General features: G+C 50.4%; 1 protein-coding gene across 1 annotated transcript in view; it reads left to right on the top strand.

The window, feature by feature from the left end:
• Positions 1-4620: 4620 nt before the first annotated feature.
• The window catches only part of NUAK1 (NUAK family kinase 1), a gene marked incomplete at its 3' end in the record, with an annotated part of 64692 nt that continues 47657 nt past the window's right edge, over positions 4621-21655 (top strand). Inside the window, exon 1 of the mRNA XM_082850198.1 lies at positions 4621-5024. Coding sequence (XP_082706324.1) covers positions 4770-5024 — 255 coding nt within the window. The 5' untranslated portion in view covers positions 4621-4769. The remainder of the gene's footprint in view (positions 5025-21655) is intronic.

The following is a 21655-nucleotide window of genomic DNA, read 5'->3' as shown; positions in this document are numbered from 1 at the left end:
GCCTGGGCTCTCCCAAGAAGTTTGGTGGCTGGAGGTCAGTTGAATGTTGTAAATTGTGTTTATTACCCACAGACTAGAAACTTCAGGAAGATGAGACTAGGCCTGTCTCGTTACAGTGCATTCTCAGCCCCAGATGCCTGGTATGTAGTGAGAAAAAAAGAAATATTGTTGAATGACTAAATTTGTTTCTTACTGGTTTTATGACTATTGAATACTACTCTTGTTTGATCACAGATACTTGTAACCTGGGAAAAATTAAAGGAAAAACTCCTGCTCCAAATAATAAGCTTTCTCCTTAAATAAGCAAGTGGACAGAGAACATAAAAGTGGCATTTTGGGTTCCAGCTATTCAGAGGTTGTTACAATCTCCCATTTTGCTTTTTATATGTAAATACAGACAGTATAAGCTCTATGTATTAGTTAGGGTAGTACTAGCTGCTGTAACAAAGAAACCCTTTAATTTCAGGGGCTTAACACAATAGAAGTTTACTTCTCACTCATGCACCAGTCTAATATCCTGGTCAGAGGGTGACTTTATTTTTCAAGGTGATGCAGGGACACAGGCTTCTTTTATTTGCTGACTCCATCATCTTCTGGGGCCTTGGAGTCCTCTGCTTCCAGCTAGGCAAAGTGGGGAAGGTATACCCATTTTTCAACACCCTGGTCTAGAAGTAATGCATATCACTTTTGCTTACATCTCACTAGAGATAACCAGTCATATGGCCACAGTGGGATGCAAAGGAGGCTGGGAAATATACCCCCAGTGGAGCAGCTGTGGAGGAAGCATGAATATTTGGCGGGCATCTAGAAATCCGCCACTGTGAAGAATAAGCGTCTGCCTGGGTTGCTTTTTATTGTAGGTTGTCTACGAGACAACATAAGTTAGAAATGTCACAACCTTAGGTAACGTTCCAAAGCCTCATCTAGAAAAATGGAAGACTCGTGTCAACCAAAGCATCTGCATTCATTGACATGAGCTGGGATGTCAGGCAGCTTGGAACGGGGGTCAGAGCAAAGCCTGATCACAGGTAACTTAACCTCTTTGAGACTCAGTGTTAACAGCCAAGTGGGGGATCATAACAGCCAAGTGGGGATCATAACACCCATCTTGCGGTTTTATGATGATTAGAGGTAATACATATAAAGGTCGTGGCAGACAGTAGATAAACCGTAACTGGTATTACTATGTTTTCTGAACAAAGATTTCTCAAGAGAGCAAACACTCTTTCTTTTAAATTGCTTTGAAAATAGAAAGTGTAGTAAAGAACAAGTAGGGAGCCTTATGTAAATATAAGTTGTAGGACAGTGTGGATGTCATGCTTCCAACTGCTGATGTAACAACATTTGTCCCATATCCAGAATGAAGCCAGAAATCAGAGTCTAATCAGGCAGTATGATCAACCTGCTTGTAACTGCATGAATTCTAGTAGGAGCCCTAAGAAGACGAAAAATAAGTATAATATTAATAGCCATGACTTATTGAGTGTATACATTATGTCTCTTAATCCTCACACCAACCCCCTGGGACATACTGTTACCCCTGCCAATACCTCCTATGTTACTACCATTGACATTTTGCAGATGAGAGAACCGAGGGGCAGAGGAGGAAAAGAATTGTCCAAGATGCTCAGTTATGCGTGGTGGAACAGGGATTTGAACCCAGGCAGTCTGACTCCAGAACTCAAGTTCTTAACCAAGGAGCCTGGGATCTTGTTGGAGGAAATGCTTTATCTATGTGAAAACACTTGAGCACAATGCATGAGAACATTGTGCTGAAGTGTGGTTCAAATTATAAATGCTATAGGAATTCAGTCTGGAGAGGAACTCTCTGTGCTTGGGCATGACTGTGTGCCAGGCATTGTACTGTTTCCATCCTTCCCATTTAAGGAGAGGTAGCACAGCATATGTGGAAGAACAACATACACTTCGGAACTGGACAGGTAGTGTTTAAATCCCGGCACTGCTATTTACAGCCTGTGTAATCCCAGGCAAATTACTTAACCTTTCTGATATGGTTTCCTCAACCAAAAACAGGGTTTCCTGTCATAAAACAGGTTCCGTACATGGTAGGTGTTATTCATGCAACAAATACTGATTAAGTCCCAGGCACTTGGGAGCATCTCTATCAGCCAGAATAAGCAACGTTACGCTGCTATAATAAATAACCCCTATATCTCCCTGGTTTAACATGTGTTTAATATTTGCTCACACTACTTTTCCAATGCAGGTTAACTGGGACAGCTCTGCCATCTCTACAGAGGCCCAGGCTGGATGACGGAGGCTCTATCTCTGTACTTCATGGTTGTCACGATAAGATTGCCAAGACTGAACTTGCAGGATTGTCCAGACATGGGCATTTGCCCATTGATCCTTAAAAGCTTCGCACATCACTGCTCTCATTCCATTGGCCCATGCAAGTCATACGGCCAAATCTAATTTCAAGAGGATGGGGTAGTAGATTCTTACCATGTCCCTGGGAAGGGAAAGACCCAGAAAATATTTGGTTAACCGTTTTAATTACCGCTACAGACAAGATCTGTTTATCTGTAAAACAGACCCACTAATCTATACTTTAAGAAGAAGAAACTGAAGCTCTGAGAGGTTGAGTCATTTGACCAAGGTCACACAGCCTATCCACTGGGAAGCCAGGCTCAATCTGCATGTTACTCACTCTGACTTTTTAATCTACATACACAACATCTACAGACTTTGTATAAAAGCAGAATAGTTGCAGGATGGGGGCAGAGAGGCCCTGCAAGCGTGGAGGACAGAATAGGAATTGAATAAACATGGCCTTTGTGTTTGTATTAAGCGATAACCAGTGTGCTCCTGGGGAAGGCAAGAAGGGACAGCGGGGTTTATGTCAAGCATCAGTAGAAGAGAAGTTTGGACAGAGAAGAATACCAAGCACAGGAGTGTGGCACAGAGAGGATATGATGACTGCAGTGTTATAGGCCATGACTCTGGCAGCAGGGAGGGGGTTTGCGGGGAAGACATGCTGTTGCTGGAGTCCTCGGTAAGGTGATAAGGGACAGACAGGAGTGAAGACAGCAGGAATGCAGAAGGGATGAACCTGAGAGCTGCAGAGAAAGGGCGAGCCCAGCTCACTGGTGAAAAAGTAAGAACCACCAAGCCATCTGCAGAACGCACCAGACATCCTTCATACCTCACTCTTCCCATCCTAGTCTGGTATACTGAACCATTTATAAAAAAAATTCCTAAGGCTTCTTTTCCCTTTGCCTTCTTTATTTTTCATTGCTCCTTCTTAGAAGAACGGGGCAGCCTGGCTGCAGACGTAGGCCCTTCCTGCCTGACCCTCGCTTGGGGGGGCGGGGGTAGAGTGCCTGGTACCATGTCCAGGATCTGGCCATTTCAGTTAAAGGAAAACTCTAACGGCCCAAGGGGCCGAGAGGCCTGCAAGTCACCTCTGGCTTCAGCAGGCCCCAACCCTGCTCCATTCGAGGCCCCTGGTTTGCCCACCTCCAAAGGCAGCCTTGGCGGGCAGGGTGGGCACCCAGCTCTCCTCCTCTGTCAGCCGTCGCCCTGCTCTCTCTAGATGGTGTCGGAGGTCGGCAGTGCGGCGGCGGGCCCCAGATTCAGCCTCCTAGCCTCCCTCCCTCCCCGACTCCGCCTTTCTTCGGGGAGGGCGCGGCGCCGGGCTCAGCGCGCCCCTCTTGGGGTTTTCGGGGGCGCGCAGCTGCCCGGGGCGAGCAGCCCTTCCGCTGCCGCGGCGGGGGTCTGCGAGGCGGGGGTGCCAGCCCCGGTGGGGCGGAGGGGGTGCGCACCGCGGCTGGGCCGGGGTGGCCGTGACTCACCGCCTGTAACCCAACACCCGCGCTGCTCCCCTCCCCCAGCCTCTCCCCAGTCTCCGGCCTGGCGGCCGCGGCGACACCCAAAAGAAAATGAAGGGGCGCCCGAGCCCGCGGCGCCCCCGGCCGGATCGCGAGAGGGTCCCGGCGGCCCTCGGCTCCGAGCGCTCTCGCCTGCCCGGCCCCGGGGCTCGGCGAGCCGCCGCCGCCGCCGCCGCCAGGGCGCGAGCAGGAAGGGAGGCCGAGCGGCCGGAGCAGGAGTCGGAGGAGGCTGTGGCGGTGGCGGCGGCGGCGGCGGAGGGCCCGCGGTAGTTGCGGCGGGCGAGCCCGGGGAGGGGTCGCCCGGGCTGGGAATCCCCTGTCTCCGTCCCGGCCGAGCGAGGACAAAGCACGCCGGCCGCCGCCGCCGCCGCGGCCTAGGCGGCGCGGCACAAAGGGCGAGTCGCGACACGCACCCGTCCCCCTCCCAGCTCGGGGTGGCCCCGGGTCCCGGGAGGTGGGGGAAGCCCCGGCCGCCCCTCCCCTCGCCCCTCGCCCCCTCCCCCGGGGCCGGCCCGCGCTCGCCGCCTCCGCCCCCGCCCCGTCTGCGCGTCCTCCCGGGGAGGGGTCCGGGGGCGCGGCGCCCCACATAACACTCCCCCTCCTGCGCTCGGAGCCACCCCTCTCCCCTCCCTCCTGCGAACACCACCGCCTCCCCCGCCACCGCCGCCACCTCGCCCGACGCGCCGCAGCTCGCCGCGGCTGGTGGGCGGTGCGCGGATCGTGCGCGCCGGGGGCGCCAGATGTGCGGTCCCCGCCGCCGCCAGTGACCCAGCCGCAGCCCGGGCGGGAGCCGGCCGCCTACCCAATGCTGCGGGGGCAACCTTGAGCGCGCCCAGGTTTCCCTCGGCGGGGACCCAGACACCGCGAGCGCCGTGCCCTGTCCTGCCCTCTCCGGCCCGGCTCGCCCCGCGTTCGGACATGGAGGGGGCCGCTGCGCCCGCGGCCGGAGACTGCCCGGACTTGGGGCCGGGGGCTCCGGGCTCTCCCCCGGAGGCGGGGGCGGGGGCGACAGTAGCCCCCGCGGCGGCGGCCCCGGAGCCCAGGAAGCCGCACGGGGTGAAGCGGCATCACCACAAGCACAACTTGAAACACCGCTACGAGCTGCAGGAGACTCTGGGCAAAGGCACCTACGGCAAAGTCAAGAGGGCCACCGAGAGGTTTTCGGGCCGAGTGGTGAGTTGGGGGGAAACCCGGGGGGCTCAGGCTAGACGCGGCTGGGGACCCAGCGCGCGCGCGGCGGGGTCTGGGGCGCAGAGGAGGGTCTCTTGTCCGAGAGGGGGCTTCCCGGGAACCCCCAGACAGATTCCTCACTCTCCCCCCAGCTCCCCGTGGCTCAGGCGTGTCTTTCTCCCGAAACACTTGTTACATCCTGTCTGCGCATATTTTGGGGGTTTTGATCCCATCAGCAAAGTAGTGTTTATGATTTGCAAACACTTTGCAACGTCGGGACCGTTGGGGTCTCCCTCGCGGGCACGCATTCATTCCCTGGAATGCCTTATTGCTTTAACTCCAGACAGAACCACAAACTCAGCTCGGAGCTGGTCCCCCAAGCCCCATGTCCTGTAGATGAATGAGACCCCCCTCCCCTGCATCCTCCCACTCCCCGTTACCGCGATGCTGCTGTCATTGCAAGGGAGGACACACTCCTGCCTGTTTTTAAGAGAGAAGGTTAGGGGACAAAAGTAAAGGCTGCTGCATGCCTGAGGGTTGTGACAGTTTGTTGCTGGCTTCTGGGAGGACTGAAATGCCTAGGGCATGGACAGCCACACGGACGTTGAGTTGCAGACTCAATGGCATTTCAGGCCCTGGCTGCAGGGCTACTACATTGCTTAAGGGGTCTGCCCCAGCCACCCCCACTCTTTGTGACAGCTGAAACCCTGCCAGGGTCCCAAGACCATTTACACAGCCCCAAGTAGCGCCTCGAGTGCCTTGGGGTCTCTGCATTGTCCCAACCTCGGTGTGTTGTCATTTTCCTTTCTGCAGAACGGGCCCTTGAAATCCACACTGCTTGTGGCTGGAGGTTTGGGTTCAAAGTGACTGACTGTTGCAGAAAGATTTTGTGTGGTGTGTGGCAGGAAATTAACATGGTTCTTTGATTTGCAGCATATCAGATGGATTTTAATCGATTTGGGGCCAAAGTCAGGAACTAATTATGGCACTCCTTGTGTACACTTTTGGGGGCTGTTTCAGGTCCCAGGTTGATTATAAACTTAACAAATGACCATAGGGAAAAAGCAAAATGGACTGTTGGATGAAGTGGTAGGTTCATGTCAGTATTTTTCTTTTGCATCTTTGCAGGGACAGTTCTGTGGACAAAATGGGGCATCAGTCAGAAAGTTCAGCCCCCCAATTCTCAAATATTTGGTTACCTGGGTAACTCCCTCATTCTAGGCTTCACTCTTTGGGTTGATACGGCTTTATCCTATAGCCTAAAAAAAGTCTATTATAGGTTAATTGGAAATTTGAGAGATTGTACCTTGTATTTTTAAGCTGTCGCCTATCAACAAATTCCATAGCAAGCAAGTCATTGAGAGGGCAGGTGCCATTTTTGTAGGTTGGAAAATTTCCAGAGGAGATGGTTGTAAAGATGACCTTTGAGGAGCACACTTGCAGGTCCGTGGAAGAGGAGGCTGAGAAACGTGCACTTCATTCATGCTTTTCGTCTGAGGTGATATTCCCCAGGCTGGATGTTGAATAAGCAAAAACTAAGCCTAGCTCCTTGCTCATGTTGTCTTAATAGCTGTTGAAGAATCGCGCTGGGAAGTTGGAAAGCGGAGTAATGAAAACCAGACGCAGTTGGAGCTGCAGGTTGAGGATGTGAGCTTGTGAGGGGTTGAGTGGTAAGGGTGTGTCTGGGATTTGTGAGGGGACACAGATACCAGAAGCCTGGGGAGCTGCCACTAACTGCAAGAGTGAAAGCTTGTCTTATGGCAGACATCTTTCCGAGCTTCACTGGGGCCTCAGGTATTTGTCTTGCTGTCTGATCCACGGACTAGGGTAGAGTGAAAGGGATTGCATCAGTAGACGGGAGCCTGCCTTTCTCTTTTGGTGGGTGTCTTTCCCTTTATTTGCAGAAACTCTGAGCATTCCGTCGGGATTTAGCCGAGTTGCCACTAGGGGGCGCCCTGAGAACGGAAGAGGCTCATTTCACAGCCGCAAGATTTGAGTCCTGCTCTGGTATTGTCCAGTCCTAGTTCAGTTTCCCATTGTGCTATTCATTTCAGCTCCACCTCATGTTTTACTCAAAAATTATGCAAAGATTTTGACTCTGGTAGCATATCCACATCCAGAAACTGGCAATCCCCAGACTGCTTTCTACTTGATAGATAAACTTAGGATGTTAGCAAAATCATCTGGTGAAAACCCTGCATTAAGCAGATGGGAAAACCGAGGTTGGGTGAAGGGAAGCCTTCCTTGGCCTCAAGTCCTTCCCCTGCTGAGCACGCTGCTCACAGATGGTGTCAGAACTTAAGTGAGAAACAAGAATTGTCAGGTGGAAAATTCCCTGTGCCTGACTGGACAGAAAATAAAACAAACATCAAAAAAATTGGTCAGCAAGTTGTTCTTGCCTGTACAGTGCTTGGTGACTCAGAAGCTGTCAAGAGCAGCAAGGAATTTTCATCTGAAGTGTGAACTTGGAGTTTTCTTCTGGTTCTGAGGATGCACTAAACATCCGCAATTCGCTTTTGGGGTGCAGTTTAGGAGAATTCAGAGCACGCTGTCTCAATTCTACCTTTTAGGTCTTTGGGTAGAATTGTGAAGTGATGTTTTATTTTCGTTTGTCCCCACGCCCTTCAGAGCACTTTCCGAGAGGAGCTGTGACTTTCAGCTCCTTTGCCAATGCGAGTGGCGGAAATCGGGTGCTGGGTGTCAGGCTCCATGAGATGCTGTGAAATCAGCCCCCCTGAGACAGAGAAGTGTTTAAGAATGTTGTGGCTTTTCATTGCACGTCTGCAAGGGCCTTCTGAATCAAGCAAAATACCACGCAGCATCAGCGCTCCGTGAAAGGCAGTTCCGTAGAGAGTTGCAGAGTCTGGAACTTGGAGTTGTCTAGTCCAGCCCTCTGCGTGGTCCAGGCATCTTCCCCTCTTCATCCCAAATGTAGTCTTGCTGCTGCTTCCTGAGCATGTCCACGAGAAAGGACTCAAAGTGGCTTCTTCCAGAGATTAACAAGCCCCACAAAGGAGGCACTCCTGCAGAAGGGCTAAGGGTCTTGGCTTACGTTCAAGTCCTGACTGATCCCTGACTAGCCTTGTGACTTTGGGCAAGCTATGTAACTTTCAGAAACCTCCACTTCCTCATCTGTGAAATGGGCTAATATAGTACCAACTTCATGGACTAGTTGTGAGAATTGAATAAAATAACCTATAGAAAACCTCAAAAAGGGAAATTAGCAAATTTACTTTCCTCTTTTGAAAGATGTTTTTTCTCATATCGCTTGGACTTTCATTTAGATTTTAAGACCATCAGAGAGGCATGATGCATTGGACAGTTAACTCACTCAGAGAGAAGAAGGAGAAATCATCAACTTTTCAGGTTAATTAGGGAAGTGCACCCATAGGAAGCCACGACAGTCAGCCAGATTCTGATAGGATCTGAACACATTTCTAAGGCCTTGAATTTGGGCTTTGTTTATTGCACAACTTTTGTTTTGATACAGTTTCAGGCAGGGCTGTGTAGTGAGCCCCAATGTTATAACATGGCATTTTCTTTGAGCCAAACTCCCTGGACCCTCAGGCTGCACAGAGCATTGCCAAAAAATTCAAGGGCAAAAACAAACAACGTTTTGGGGAGAGGTGTTATGCGATCACCTCACCGTCAAGGGCTAAGTTCAACTGTCCCTCTGCACCAGGTTAGCTCCTGTGAGCAGTACGTGACGTGGTGTGAGCAGGAAGCAGGTCTCCGGGAGGGGTCTGGCATGGGAGTAGCAGGGCTGGCGGGCAAATCGTGCCCCCAGTTTGCCATGGTGCGTGGGTGATGGGGCATCCTTGCCCAGCAAAGGGACTGATTTGACTAAAAACGGGTGTTTTAAGCACTGGCCCAAAGTTATTGATAGCCTGGTGCTGGAAAATTGCAGATCGGGGTTGCAAATTAGTAAGCTGGCCTGCGCATGGCTGTCATACGCATGGTGGCTGAGGTGCCCTGTCGCAGCTAAGGCCCAAACCCAGTTTCAGGGGGGAAGGGACTTCGGCAGACACGTGGTCCAAACTTCTCATCCTTGAGGCGGGAAAAATAAGGTACAGAATTGTTAAGTGACTTTTCGGAGGTTGCACAGCTGGTGAGTGACTGGGCTGGGTCTAAGAAACCTGATTCTTAGTTTGGTATTTTTCCATCACTCATTTAATAAATCTTTACTGGAGCAAGACACGAGCCTCACTCTTAAAGAGCTTATAATCTAGTAGCAAAGATGAAATGTACTTACAACTATTGAACTAATTCTGCTCAGTTCAACAAAGATTTATTACCATCTGCCATATGCTTCTCACCATGTTAAATTCTGGGACATACACATGGATAAGACCCGAGGAACTTACAGTCTGGTGGAAGAGACAGAGTGAGCAGTTGCTAGGCCATGGGTACCTCTTCTATACAGGAATTGATTACTTCTGAAGATTTTCAAGTGGGAATGTAGCTCATCGAAGATCAGTTCATCAAACTGAGTTCCGTGCTAGACAGGAACACCCCCTCCTGTATTGCTGCTGCTGCCGCTGTTATTACTACCAGCGGATACTTTTGAGAGTTTGTGGTGTGTCACGCTGTGCTAAGTGCTTTACGGACATTTTCTGATCGTCACCACGATCCTAAGAGGTGCGCACTCTTGTTAGACCCATTTAACCAGTGGGGAAAACAGTGCTTGGGGAGGTTAAGTAACTTGCCCAGGATCAAATAGCTAGGCAGTGTCAGACAGGTTTATCTATGTTGAGACCCATTGCTGCTGGTGAAATGGAAAACCTTCTTTTTGCTGCACAGCAGGTGACCTCTGGATTTGGGTGCGGTGTTTCACTCATGTGCCGGAAGATTAGCCGTGGGGAGGTTCTTCTCCTGGGGGCGTTTCTTGTTATTCAGGAAGGGTATAGAGAGAGGGCGTACTGTAGGGTTAAGGAGGGCAGGGGCTGTTGAAGATGACCCTTGATTTGGGTTTCCGAAGACTGAAATATGGAAGCTTTCGGGCAGAGGGCAGATTCCAGGGTGAGCAGGCCAGATCTCTTGGAATGCAGGGTATATGCTGGGACATAGTGGGAGGCAAGGTTGGTGATATGGGATGGGGGGAATAATAATACCATTTAATAATAATAATGATAATAATAGCGGCTAATTCTTCTTGAGTGCTTCTAATGTGCCAGGTCCATTTAACTAATTTAATTCTCGTGATAATCCTGCAATCGTTTCATTTCCCAGATGAAGAGACGGAGGGGTTTGCTAGTTGCCAGGGTCACACGCAGCAGCAGAGCCAGGGTCTGGACCCAGGCAGCGTGAATGCAGAGACCTTGGCCAGCTCCCTTCCTCTAGGTGGGCTGAGCTGGGCGCTGATCGCAGCGGGGGCTCCGAGCCCGTGGGTCTGGTGTGCCGGCTTGGAGCAGGGAGCCAGCCTGGAGGTTTTCGCAGGAGTTGAGCTGTGAGAAGATAAGGCTCAGCACGGTGCTGGGGGAGAGAGACCTCTGCTTGTTGGGCCACGGGTCTGTTTTAATGAAGCAGGTCAGAGAGCTCTCCTCCTGGGCACACACTTTGTTCTCTGCGCCTTCAGCAGCCTCAGGTTCTGGAATCCCTAGGGGGCCTCTGGCGGTCAGCTGGTTCACTTCCCGGCCTGCAGACAGAAATGCACCCACCCCACTCCAGGACGTCTGATCTCACTTCCTCCTGGGAAGCCGCAGGAGATAAGGATTGAGTTGAGGTGTCTTGGCTGCTGGGAAGCCCCTTCTAACCGTCTTGGACCTACTGTCTGTGCCTAGCAGTGTGCCAGGCACATAGTAGGTCCCGCGCAAAGGCTTGTAGGATGGCACAGAAGGGAATACAGTGAGTACAGTGAGCGAGGGACTGTTATAGGAGGTGTGGAGGCTGGAGGTCACCACCCCTGACCTCAAAGAGCTTTCCGATTTGTGGGCAAGGAAAGACAATGGCTGGAAATGAATGGCGGGTTACGTAGCATAGTCTGCAAAGCCAGGCAGACCCTTCCCTGCACGAATTCTCTTTCTGTTACATTTGCTCATGAGCTTGTTAGGGGGGAGAGAGCCTTCCTGGCTGTGGCTTCCTGTCCTCAGTGGCTCTGGAGTCAGACAGCCTAAGTCTCATTTGTCTTTCCCACATGAAAGTCCTGGAGCATCTGTAAGTTATGATTTGTGAAGTATCTGCTTTAAAGCAGAATGCATTTATCATTCCGCTGGCCCAGACGCCACTGTACAGCGCAGGAATGAGAAGATCCCAGGCCCCGGCACAGGAGGGGCTGGGCCAGATGACCCACCGTGAGTGGAGTCTGGCTGTATTGATAAAATTCTCTGGAAATGGTCCAGAAGCAGCCAGATGTTGACTTCACAGCGAGGCTCTCTGGTAAGCTGTTAACTGCATGTTAAACCGGGACTGGGCTGAAGATTCCCCATGATGAACACACATCCTCCGCTGGGGGTGGTACCCCTCTTCCTTTCAATCTGGCAGTAAACGGGGTGTATTTCACGAGGGCTTCCTAAAGTGCCCAGGACAGTGGGAAGTTTCAGAGCAGAACATGACCTGCCATCGAGGTCCCGAGAACTTAGTTGGGGCGTGTCATGAGCGCATCTGGAAGAGTCTGAGAATGAGGCAAGGGAGTATATAAATGAGGAGAAAGAAATCACGGCTGCACAATCAGGCAGACTTGGGTTCCTTTGCCTCCCTGCGGCTCGGCGGCTGGAGGATCCTGGGCAAGCCGCACGTTTCCTCGGAGCTTTTGTTTTCTCATCTTGAAAATGCGGCGACCAATATCCGACCAAGTGCGATCGCCACGAGAAGTAGGATTTGGAAGCTTGCAACGCAGATCCTGTTCATAGTATCTTGAAAACCAGAGCTGGTATTACTACTGTGTTGAGAAGTACTAGCATCGAGCACCTGGTGGCCTTCTTATACCAGGTCGTGGCTGTCCCTGCTTTAAACCCTCCCATGGGTTGCTGAGGACTTAAACTCTGAATCTGCCACACCCTTCAGGTCCTGACCGGCTGTCCAAACTCTCACTCCCTTGTCCTCCTGTCTCGGCCCTGTGTCGGTTTCCTTCAGAGCTTGTGGGTTTGATGCTTTGTCTGTATACAGCTTCCCCTTCCTCCCCCATTAGAAGGGAAGCAGGGTCACTGTCTGACCACGGCATCCTGGCCTGTAGCCGGGTGCCAGGCATACAGTAGGTGTTCAGTAAGAATGAATGAATGGATGAATGAATGCACGAATGAATAGCTGCATCGAGAGTGCACCAGCAGTCCTGAGAAGGTGGGGAAGGGCCCTTGGGTGACCCTGCTCTGGGTCACCCCTCTCCTTACCACCAGGTGGACCGCGGTGGAGGGCCCACGCGGCCAGGTGTGTCTCCATTGCGGCTCTGAACGGCTGGAGGGAGAAGGAGGGAAGCCGGTTCCCACCCTCGGCGGCGGCTCCCCGTGGTTCTTCGGAGCTCTGTGGCCTCCTTGGGTCACTCCCACACTTCCGGGAGTCGCCCGCCCCCCATCTGAGAATCCCCGGTGATCAGCTCTGCAGAGCAGGCAAGCTGGAGACACGAAATGCATTTGCAAGATTTTCAAAACATTTTCTCCCTGGGCTGTAAATCAAGTACTTAAGGAATTGTAAACCGGCTGGAGTGCGGAGTTTAATGTATGTCTGGAAAAAACACCATCGTGATTTGCCTTTTAAACTCGAGAAAAGAATGCCACTTCGCTTACTTTCATTAGAGGTATTGAGAGGCAGCTGGATATTTCCAGTGGGAGGGTGCTAAGAGGCTGCTGTGGTAGGTTCCCTCCTTCCCTGGAAGGGGAGGGGAAGGGCGGTGTCCAGATGGCTCAGGGCGCAACTTGCAACTCTGTGGCCAAAGGGAGTTTAAAAAAAGGGAGCTGCTGTGTTGTCAGTGTTTCCTTAAGTCCCCAATTCCCTCTCGCTGGTGTCATGCTCCTTGTAGCTCACGTGGCTCGAAAGCCACACAAGCAGCTGATGGGTGCAGGTTGGAAGGAATCCTTGCTGGCTGTTGTCATTTCATTGTGAGTTGGGCTCAGCTCATGTATGATTCACCCCAGCTGCCAATGACACTCACAGGAAGGTGGAAGGGAAGTGGACGATCCAATCCAGGAATCCAAAGGGAGTGTGGGCTGGTTCTGAGCGCCTGGGTTTGAGACCCTGCTCCAACCTCCTGTGTAAATTTGAGATGGTCAGCTTGACTCGGTTTCTTCATCTGTGAAATGGGAGTGGTTGTGAGGATAAATGAGTTGTACGTCAAGTTCTTAGAAAAGTGTGTGGCCCACAGAGAATGTTATCCTTGGAAGGAGCCCTCTTGGGAAAGGCAGGATGGGGTCTCAGCTGTCTTTGTACCTTGGGCAGCCTGGACACAGGGCATCACAGAGTAGGTACCCAGGTGTTGAAGCCCCTTTCTTCACCTGTAAATCTAGGGGCCAAGACAAAATGCTCTCCAAGGTCCCTGCCAGCGCATAGGAAGAGAATCCTGGGATTCGCTGAATGCAACTGGTGAAATGTAGACTTCATTTCCTACTGCCTGGTTTTTGGCAGGAGGTTCTTGCTGCGGGAAGGGGAAGTATCTTCAGCTCCCAAAACCTTTTTCAGATTGTTAGGTGCAGGCTTTGTCAAGTGTAAGGAGAGTCCGCATTCCCATTCAGCTCAAGGCAGACATTGCTTTTTAAGCATGTCTGTGAAGTGAGTTCTGGCCTAGGCTCTGTGTGAGTTAGACCGTTCTCATTTTCAAAGAACCTCATCAGTTTTCTCATCTATGAAGTGGGATGATAATAGAACCTGCCTCCTGGGTTGTCAGGGACAGTGCCGAGAACTGTGCCTGACATGTAGCCAGTTCTCGATAAAAATTAGCCGTTATCATTCGGGATGCAGAGGAAGGCAAACTCATATCCTGCTGGGCTGCTCGGAGGGATCTTCACTCGTTCCTTAGCTACTTCGCGTTTAGGGGACTTTGCTTTTGGTCCCAGTGAGGTTGGAGGCCTGTGGCTGCCTCTGCTCTCCATTGTGCATGTGGGTCTCCCAGTGCTTTTAGCATCGACGGGGTGTGTGTGGGGGGGCGTTCAGCATCCAGGGAGCTCCTTCTACCTGGGGACAGGTGGGTGGAGGCAAGACTCCAGGCAGGAGGAGAAGACTAAGGAGGGGCCCTCTCCCCAGTGGAAGGCATGTTTTTGGCATCCTCACTTAAAAGGGAGAATTGACCGGTATGTTTACTAGTCTTTCATCCTTAAAGATGAAATCACTCTATCAAGCTCACCTCTGTGGAGCGCTTTATTCACCAGGCCTTGGGGTGAGTGTGTTGCCTGCATCGTCTCACTGAATTCCCGGTCGTTCTTGGACACCCCCCGTCCCAGTGAGAGAGATGCTCTCACAACCCCTGTTTTACTGCAGAGGGAACTGAGGCCCAGGGACACACTATTTGTGACCGGGGGATGATGGCAGGAATGAAATTCACATCTGTCTGAGCTCTCGGCTACGACCCTAGACGGCTTCCAAGGAGGAGTAGAAATAGCTGTCATTTTTCCTTCTGCCTCTCCCAGGTTGCACGTTTAAACACATTTATTCAAATATTTGCTGAGCTCCACCGCTGTGCCAGGCCCTGTGTGGGCACCAGGGAGGTGGTGGGGTGGGGCTGGGCAATGGCAACAGGGAACAGCCTCTGCCCCAAAGGAGCTCAGCCACCTCTTGGTTCTAGAACGTGCAGCTGCCCCTTGTCATTTCTAGATCCCCAGCCTTTGTGGTCAACGCTTACCCCTCCTTGCTGGTCCATTTAAGGACACCGATTCCCTATTGTATTTCTTTTGTGTGTGCTTTAGTCTCTTAGAATTTCATCCTTTTACATCAAGTACATTCATTATGCAGCCATGATTTTCTCAGTATCAGTTAGAAGAGAAGACAGCAAACTTTGAGAAGCTCTCAGTGGTCCTTGATGTAACGCTACTACCTTGTCTAGCTCTCGGTAGATTAGAAAATGAATTATTTCTCCAACTAGCAGAAGCCGTGGGAGGGAAGAGGCTGTTACTCGGGTGGATCTGGTGAGCTCAGAGCCCAGCACGTGAATGTATTTGGGTGGAAAGGCAGGGCAGTGATGCACCTGCTCCAGGGAGAACCCCGCTTTGCATCTTCCTTGTGGTTAATTGATAATCTGTTTCCCAGGCAGAATCAAATGGAATGCTCGGGGAAGGAACCGGTGTGTGAGTGGGTGTGCAGGCAGCTCGTGGCAGAAATCCTGGAGAGGGGAGGAATGAAGTGGAAATCTCCACTGAGTCGTATCCACCTTCTTGAATGTGTAGGAAGGTCCAGAGCGGAAGGAGGATCCTTTCCCTAACGGTTGTAATAGCAGGAAACATTTACTGAGTGGCGCGTGTGAGCCAGGCACCGTTCTAACTACTTTACGTGCTACCTCTCCTTTGAGCCTGTATTATTAGTACATTCATTTTGCAGACCAGGAAGGAGAGGCTTAGAGAGGTCACAAGACTTGCCCAAAGTCACAGAGCTGGGACCTAGGGCTGGGCTGTCTGACTTCAGGGTCAAGGTTGTAATCGTTGGGCTCCGTGGCCTCTCATGGGCGCAGATCCTTGGAGGCTTGTGCAGCTTCCTGCTTTGGTCCTTCACCCGCACGCTGTGGGGTGGACTCCCACTGAACCCAGACTTACTGCTCAGAGAAGTTGTGTCCAGGCTTGTGAAAATAGCAGCTGGAGGACCTTGGTTCCATGAAGCCAGTTATTCCGTGTCTTACTCAGTTATGTCCTCCCTGTGCCTGGTTCTGTGCCTGGTGCACAAGAAGAAGGCACCTCGTGTTTGTGGAATGGCTGTGGAGTGTTAGGAGTCTGGGGATGTTGTCAGGAGGCTTGGGGGCCAGTCCCACCATTGCCACAACTTGAGCTGTGTGACCTGGGGCGAATTACGCCTCTTCTGTGGCTTCAGCTAATTCCTCTGTGAGATGAGAGTTCTGGGACTGATTTGGAGCTTACTTTCCAGCCCCATCCAGTTTCTGCATTTGGTGAGTCTTCAGGTCTTGTCTCCAAATTGCAAGTGGCAGTCACCAACTCCTCCCTTGTTTGTCCTCCTTCCCTGGAAGGGATTTTCACCAGTTTTGTTTACTGGTGTTATCTCAAGTGCCTAGCATGGTGCCTGGCAAATCAGTATTGGTGACGTGCCTGCACGCATGCCTGAATGAATGATGGCCGTCTCTCTCTTGCTGATGAGATCTCAGCATAGAAAAGATTCTGGGGCTAAAGCCTAAGAAGAAAATTAAGGAGCAGATGTACCATTTTCCAAGAAAAACACCATCTTTATAAAGGCAAGGTGCAGCCGAGCTGGGGAAAGTTTATTATCTCTGCTGGCCGAGGGATTAGGGAGTCAGCAGGATTCCTCGATTTTTCATCATCTGGTGATACTTTTTGCAAACCACAGAGAAAACAAAACAAAAACAAAAACTCTCCCATTCCTTCCCCCTGCCGCCCCAGCGCCTCCTTTAACTTCAAGCTGAAAAAGCACTTGCTGCTTGAAACAGCTCACGAAGGAAAAAATTATAACAAATATTTTGCATTTCTCTGGTGGCGGCACAGTCTGAATTCCTTTCAGCCCCACAATGAGTTCTAATTTTATGAAATGTTTGGATTAGCCACCAATTTTCCGGTGGAATTTAGGAGGCTTGTATCCGTACTTATGCTTGAAGCGAAGAAATCTCGTAAAATCCATGCAGGGCCCAGTGGGACGTTGTAGCCAAGGACAAAATGACCATCAGCGGAATGACGGGGAAGAGAGAGATCTCTCTGGCAGCTGTGGGCAGGCTTTGTGGATGGTGGTGTGTTCTTGAACCACAGTCTCTGGGGCTTGGCCGGGCTGCATACCACTTCCAACTGATCACGGCCTATAAAAATTCCAGCCCAAGTACAATGCCTTGTACCTCACCTTGTTCTTTCAATCCTGAGAGCCAGAGAACGTTAGGTCATCTGGTAATTGGATGAGAGGCATTTGATAACACATGGTGCTTCTGCCCGCCTCCCTCACCCTCATAGCACTGAGTGCTTTGTGTTATAATTTCCAGTCTACTAATCTCTTTCCGCCCCTAGACCTGTGCTGTCTCATGTGGACACACGTGCCTATTAAAGTTAACATTAATTACAGTGAAATAAAATTGAAAACTTAAACTCCTTGGGCATACTAGCCACACGTTAAGTGCTGGATAACCCTATGGGGCTGGTGGCAACCATCCGACAATGCAGGAAAGATCATTTCCATTATCATAGAAAGTTCTAAAGGGTGGCGCTGTTCTAGAGGCCGAGTTTAATGACAGAGAGACATGCTCCACCCGTTTCCTTGCTTTATTAGCTCCATTCACAGCACTTGTCACCATTTTAATTATCTCTAAACAACCTCATTCATCATCTTCTCTGCATCTCCAGTGCCTAGAACAGTGCCTGGTATATAGTAAGCACGGTGGTCTAAGCACGTTGGATCACTGACCTAATTCATCCTCATGGTAACCCTGAGAGATGCACAGCATTATCATCCCCATTTTACAGCGGATAAACTGAGGCACAGAAAATGAAGTCACTGGCCCACATCTGCACTACTTGAAGGGGAATGCCAGCGTGGAAGTGCTGCGGGGCTGCTGCTCTGTCACTAGACCTTGAGCTGCTGACCCCCAAATGCCGAATGTGCCTTTATATCCTTTTCTGCCAGTTGCTCAGAATCAGAGTCAGGTATATTTAGGAAATGCCTTTTGAGGGGATTAACATGTGTGGGCCTTAGGAGCTCTGTTGATCTGCAAATGCCCATCCCTGGCCTCAAAGAGCATAATTAATTCAGACATTCCCTTGGGCCTACTATACCTCACCCCTGTGCTGCTAGGTGTACGAGGCTCGCAGCTAACAGGAGAGACAGAGGCAGAGGCAGGGACTTCCCGAGAAAGTGTCACACCCAGGTTAGGTCTTCCTCTCGCCAGGAAAAGCAAAGCAAATCTTACAAGCTAGGTGTTCCCTCATTTTGCTTCTTGTGACTCTCCATTCTTTGCATAGTTTTGCTGTTGAATAATATGGCTACTTCACCAGTAGGGGTTCTGAGTGCGTGTATTTTGTATGTGTGATGGGGGGCATCCAACATAAGGAAAGATGTGCCTCCCTCCCGTCCTTTTTTTTCCCACCTAGCAAGGCAGGAAGCCCCTTAGAGTTGGGAGATGCCCAGAACTCCTGACCCACTTGGGAGAACCTTGAAAGAAGGGGAGCGAAGGGAGAGGAGAGAACATTTGTAGAATAATCACCCTCCCTGAGGCCGTTGACGTGCATCATCTTATTTCACAGCAGCTCTGTCACGAAGGGACCGTTATTCCCACTTTGCAGTTAAAAAAGTTGATGCTCAGGAAGGGTAACTGATTTGCTCAAGTAAGCAAGGTAGCGCCAGAGTTAAAAACTCAGGTCTGTCTGACCCCTCTGTGGGCTCTTCCAGCTACACCGCTTGTTCTCAGTCCCGGCGGAGCATTAGAATCACCTATAGGGACCTTTTAGCAGCTCTCTGTGGGTGGGGCCCGGGCATCACCATCTTTAAACAGACGCCTAGGTGCACGGCTGGAGCTGAGACCATGGTGGAGCAGGGTGATGACGGAGGCCCAAGGGTCTGCACTCCTGAAGGTGTCCCATCCATGCCTGGTCCACCTGGGACCTTGCCCACAGCAAGGTGAGGCCCCTCCCCTATGTGGCTCCCAGTGTGCTTCTGCCACTGAGGGCTGGTGTGTCCAGAGCCATCCCACTGGACCTGAGCCGCGGACCTTTTGCTCTGTTGCATCAGACGCTGCTTGTAAATCAGCAGCTGGCTTGTTTTCTTGTTAGGCTCCAGTTGTGGTGACTTTTGTGTGTCTATTTATTTCAGGGAAATAATTCCGTCCTGCAAAATCGATTACCTGGGGGTTACAGAAGTACATTTGGAAGGACTTCTTTTACTGGGGTGACCCGAAATGTCCTCTTTCAAAAGAGGCTACAGCTGTTCCTCTTCTCCCAAGCCCTGTCTCACTTTGCCCTCTGACACCATCCTCTCAACCTCGTATTTTGAAGGTCTCCCTGCAGGGTTCTTACACACATTTCTGCGTGTGGCCTATTTGTTAATAATAATAATTTTAAAAGGGGCTTTGCAGGATGTACTGTATGTTGGACAGTATTGGGCATTTTTTGTATGTTGTCTCATTGCATTTTGCCTTTTCTTGGCAGTGATGAAACTGGGGATCTTGATCCTCAAATGGAGGAAGTTACAATTATATCATGATTTGCTGGCGTTTTGGGAGGATGAGGTGCTCCATGGACTATAGAAGCTGCCGTATTGGGGCAGTTGGCTTGGCTGGGATGGTGGTGGGGAGTTGGCTAGTAAAACAGAAGAGGGTGGAAGAAGCAGAGAGCAGCCCAGCGGCCCCTAGGGTTCAACGTGACATGAGCCCAGTCAAGAAAGTGGAGAATTCTTGTTAATCTGATGCATTGGTTAAGTGGAAATACTGAAAGGTTATAATAGAGAGCTCTAAATATAGTTTTCCAGGTAATTGAAGCTCATTTATTTACAAGCCAATCTTTTAAAAAATTGTAGCCATTTCTTATGGAAATCTTTCTCAGTTGGATGCACACTTCCTTGCTTTCTTAAAACAAAGTACCTTGCAGGTAGTTAAACCTTTTCTCGAAGTCTTTTGGGGAACTTCTGAATGGTTCTCAGTACTGTATTTTGGAGTTCTCATGTCTACTATTTATAGTTTGTCTATCTGCTCCTTCATCAGCTTCCATGCCTTTTTGTGACCCTTTTTTAAATGATAACATTTTTCTTTTCCCTCTAGCAAAAATAATGCATGCTCAATACTGAAAACTCACAAGACACAGAAAAGTTAAAGACGAAAGGTAAAAGCCAGTCGTCCTGTCTTGATTCCACCAGGGAGGCTGTCTCTAGTGGCTTTCTAGTTCCATATTTCCACTTCTCTACAGCTTTCCCATGACAAGCTTGTTAGAATTGTGTCAGCAGGAAAACATTGGGTGACCATCTTCAGGGGCTCAGTGGATGGATTCTGTGCCATTTCTTGGGGTGGCTTTTCTAAGAGTTCGTTTCCTTTCTCATACAGTCTTCAGAGCTGAATGGGCCCTGACAATGAACCTAATGAGATTCTGTTTTCTCTTGTAAAAGAATGAGCCATTCTGGGGAGAGTTGGCCTGGCCAGGCTCACTCAGTTAGTATGAGCTGAGCTGAGTCTCTTGATTCAAGGTCCAGTACATTTCCCATTTTGCCACGTCTTACCTGTGTTCCGGAGGGACAAGTGACTTTGGAATAAAGGAGCTATTGCTATATTTGGAAAACTAAAACCAAGAGAAAACCTACCTTCACCTCAATCATCTAGGTTGCTCAAGTGACAGATTTTTTTAACTTCTTTTCTGAGGGAGTAAGAAACAGAATGTGGCCTCCTCCTTAGCATGCCAGCCAGACCCACTGCCCTTTTGAACATCAGTCTTAGATTAGTACCGAGATGGACTCAGAAACACACTTGAAAGCAACTTGCATTATTATCCGTACATAGCTTACATTTTATGACCTGCTTAAAGATGCAGGGAGCATAAATCTTGGGGAGGACCATCTTATTTACTTGTTCTTCTTTTCTGCAGATGGGATGCTTGCATCAGAGCCTGGCTGGCTTCAGATGTCTGCTCCAGGATATTTTAGCTGAACTGTATGAGTCCATTAAACAAATGTAAGAGTTTTTGGGAAAGGAGGGCTGTGTCTCAAACCAAATGTTTTACATGGAGAACATCTGGGGAATATTGGTATTTGTGTGTACAGTACATCAGAAAGCAGCTTGGCGGGGTTCAGCTGGGATGTTTCTGGCCTGCGGTTGCTGGATTTGACAGTTGTATTGTAAGGGAATGGTTCTTATGAAGTGTTGCCATAAAGGCAGGGCTTGGTCCAGGAAGGGGTGTCCTCGTTTAGCCGTGCACTCAAATTGCTCTGATTAGCTCCCCAGCCAGATCGCCCACGACACTTGAACAGTCTGATATCTGAGCTCGTTCTCCCCAGGGTTTAAACAATGGAGAAAAGAAGCGTCACAGTGCCAGGACTTGGGGTGTTTCTCCTTCACCCCGTGGTTGCATGGATTTCACGACACTTGGAAACAGGTGTGGCCCAGTGGAAGTAGTATTGGCCACAGAATCCAAGTACCTGGGTTGGAACTTGGGGTGTTGCCTTTATGACCTGTGGGGACTCAGAGAGTTCCTTTCTGCAGGATCAGTTTCTTTCTCCTGCAAAATAAGTAATTTGTATCATGGGTGGTAGGGAGAGTAAAATAAAGTGAGATGGCACTGTATCCATGGGGGGGGGGTCATTCAAACACCTTGGTATTGCATACACGGGTTTGCGATCTCACCCGCAAGTATAGAGTCAACGTGGACCAGAGTGGAATTGGGAATCTGACATCAGCAACTTGTAGATTTTGGCCCAGGTTGGTGGTAGTGGGTGGATGAGTGAACATTCTTTTTTTTTTTTTTTTTTTTGCGGTACGCGGGCCTCTCACTGTTGTGGCCTCTCCCGCTGCGGAGCACAGGCTCCGGACGCGCAGGCTCAGCAGCCATGGCTCACGGGCCCAGCCGCTCCGCGGCATGTGG

This window comes from Leucopleurus acutus, assembly GCF_964270905.1.
Source record: "Leucopleurus acutus genome assembly, chromosome: 11".
NCBI lineage: Eukaryota > Metazoa > Chordata > Mammalia > Artiodactyla > Delphinidae > Leucopleurus > Leucopleurus acutus.
This window is presented reverse-complemented; position numbering and strand designations above follow the sequence as displayed.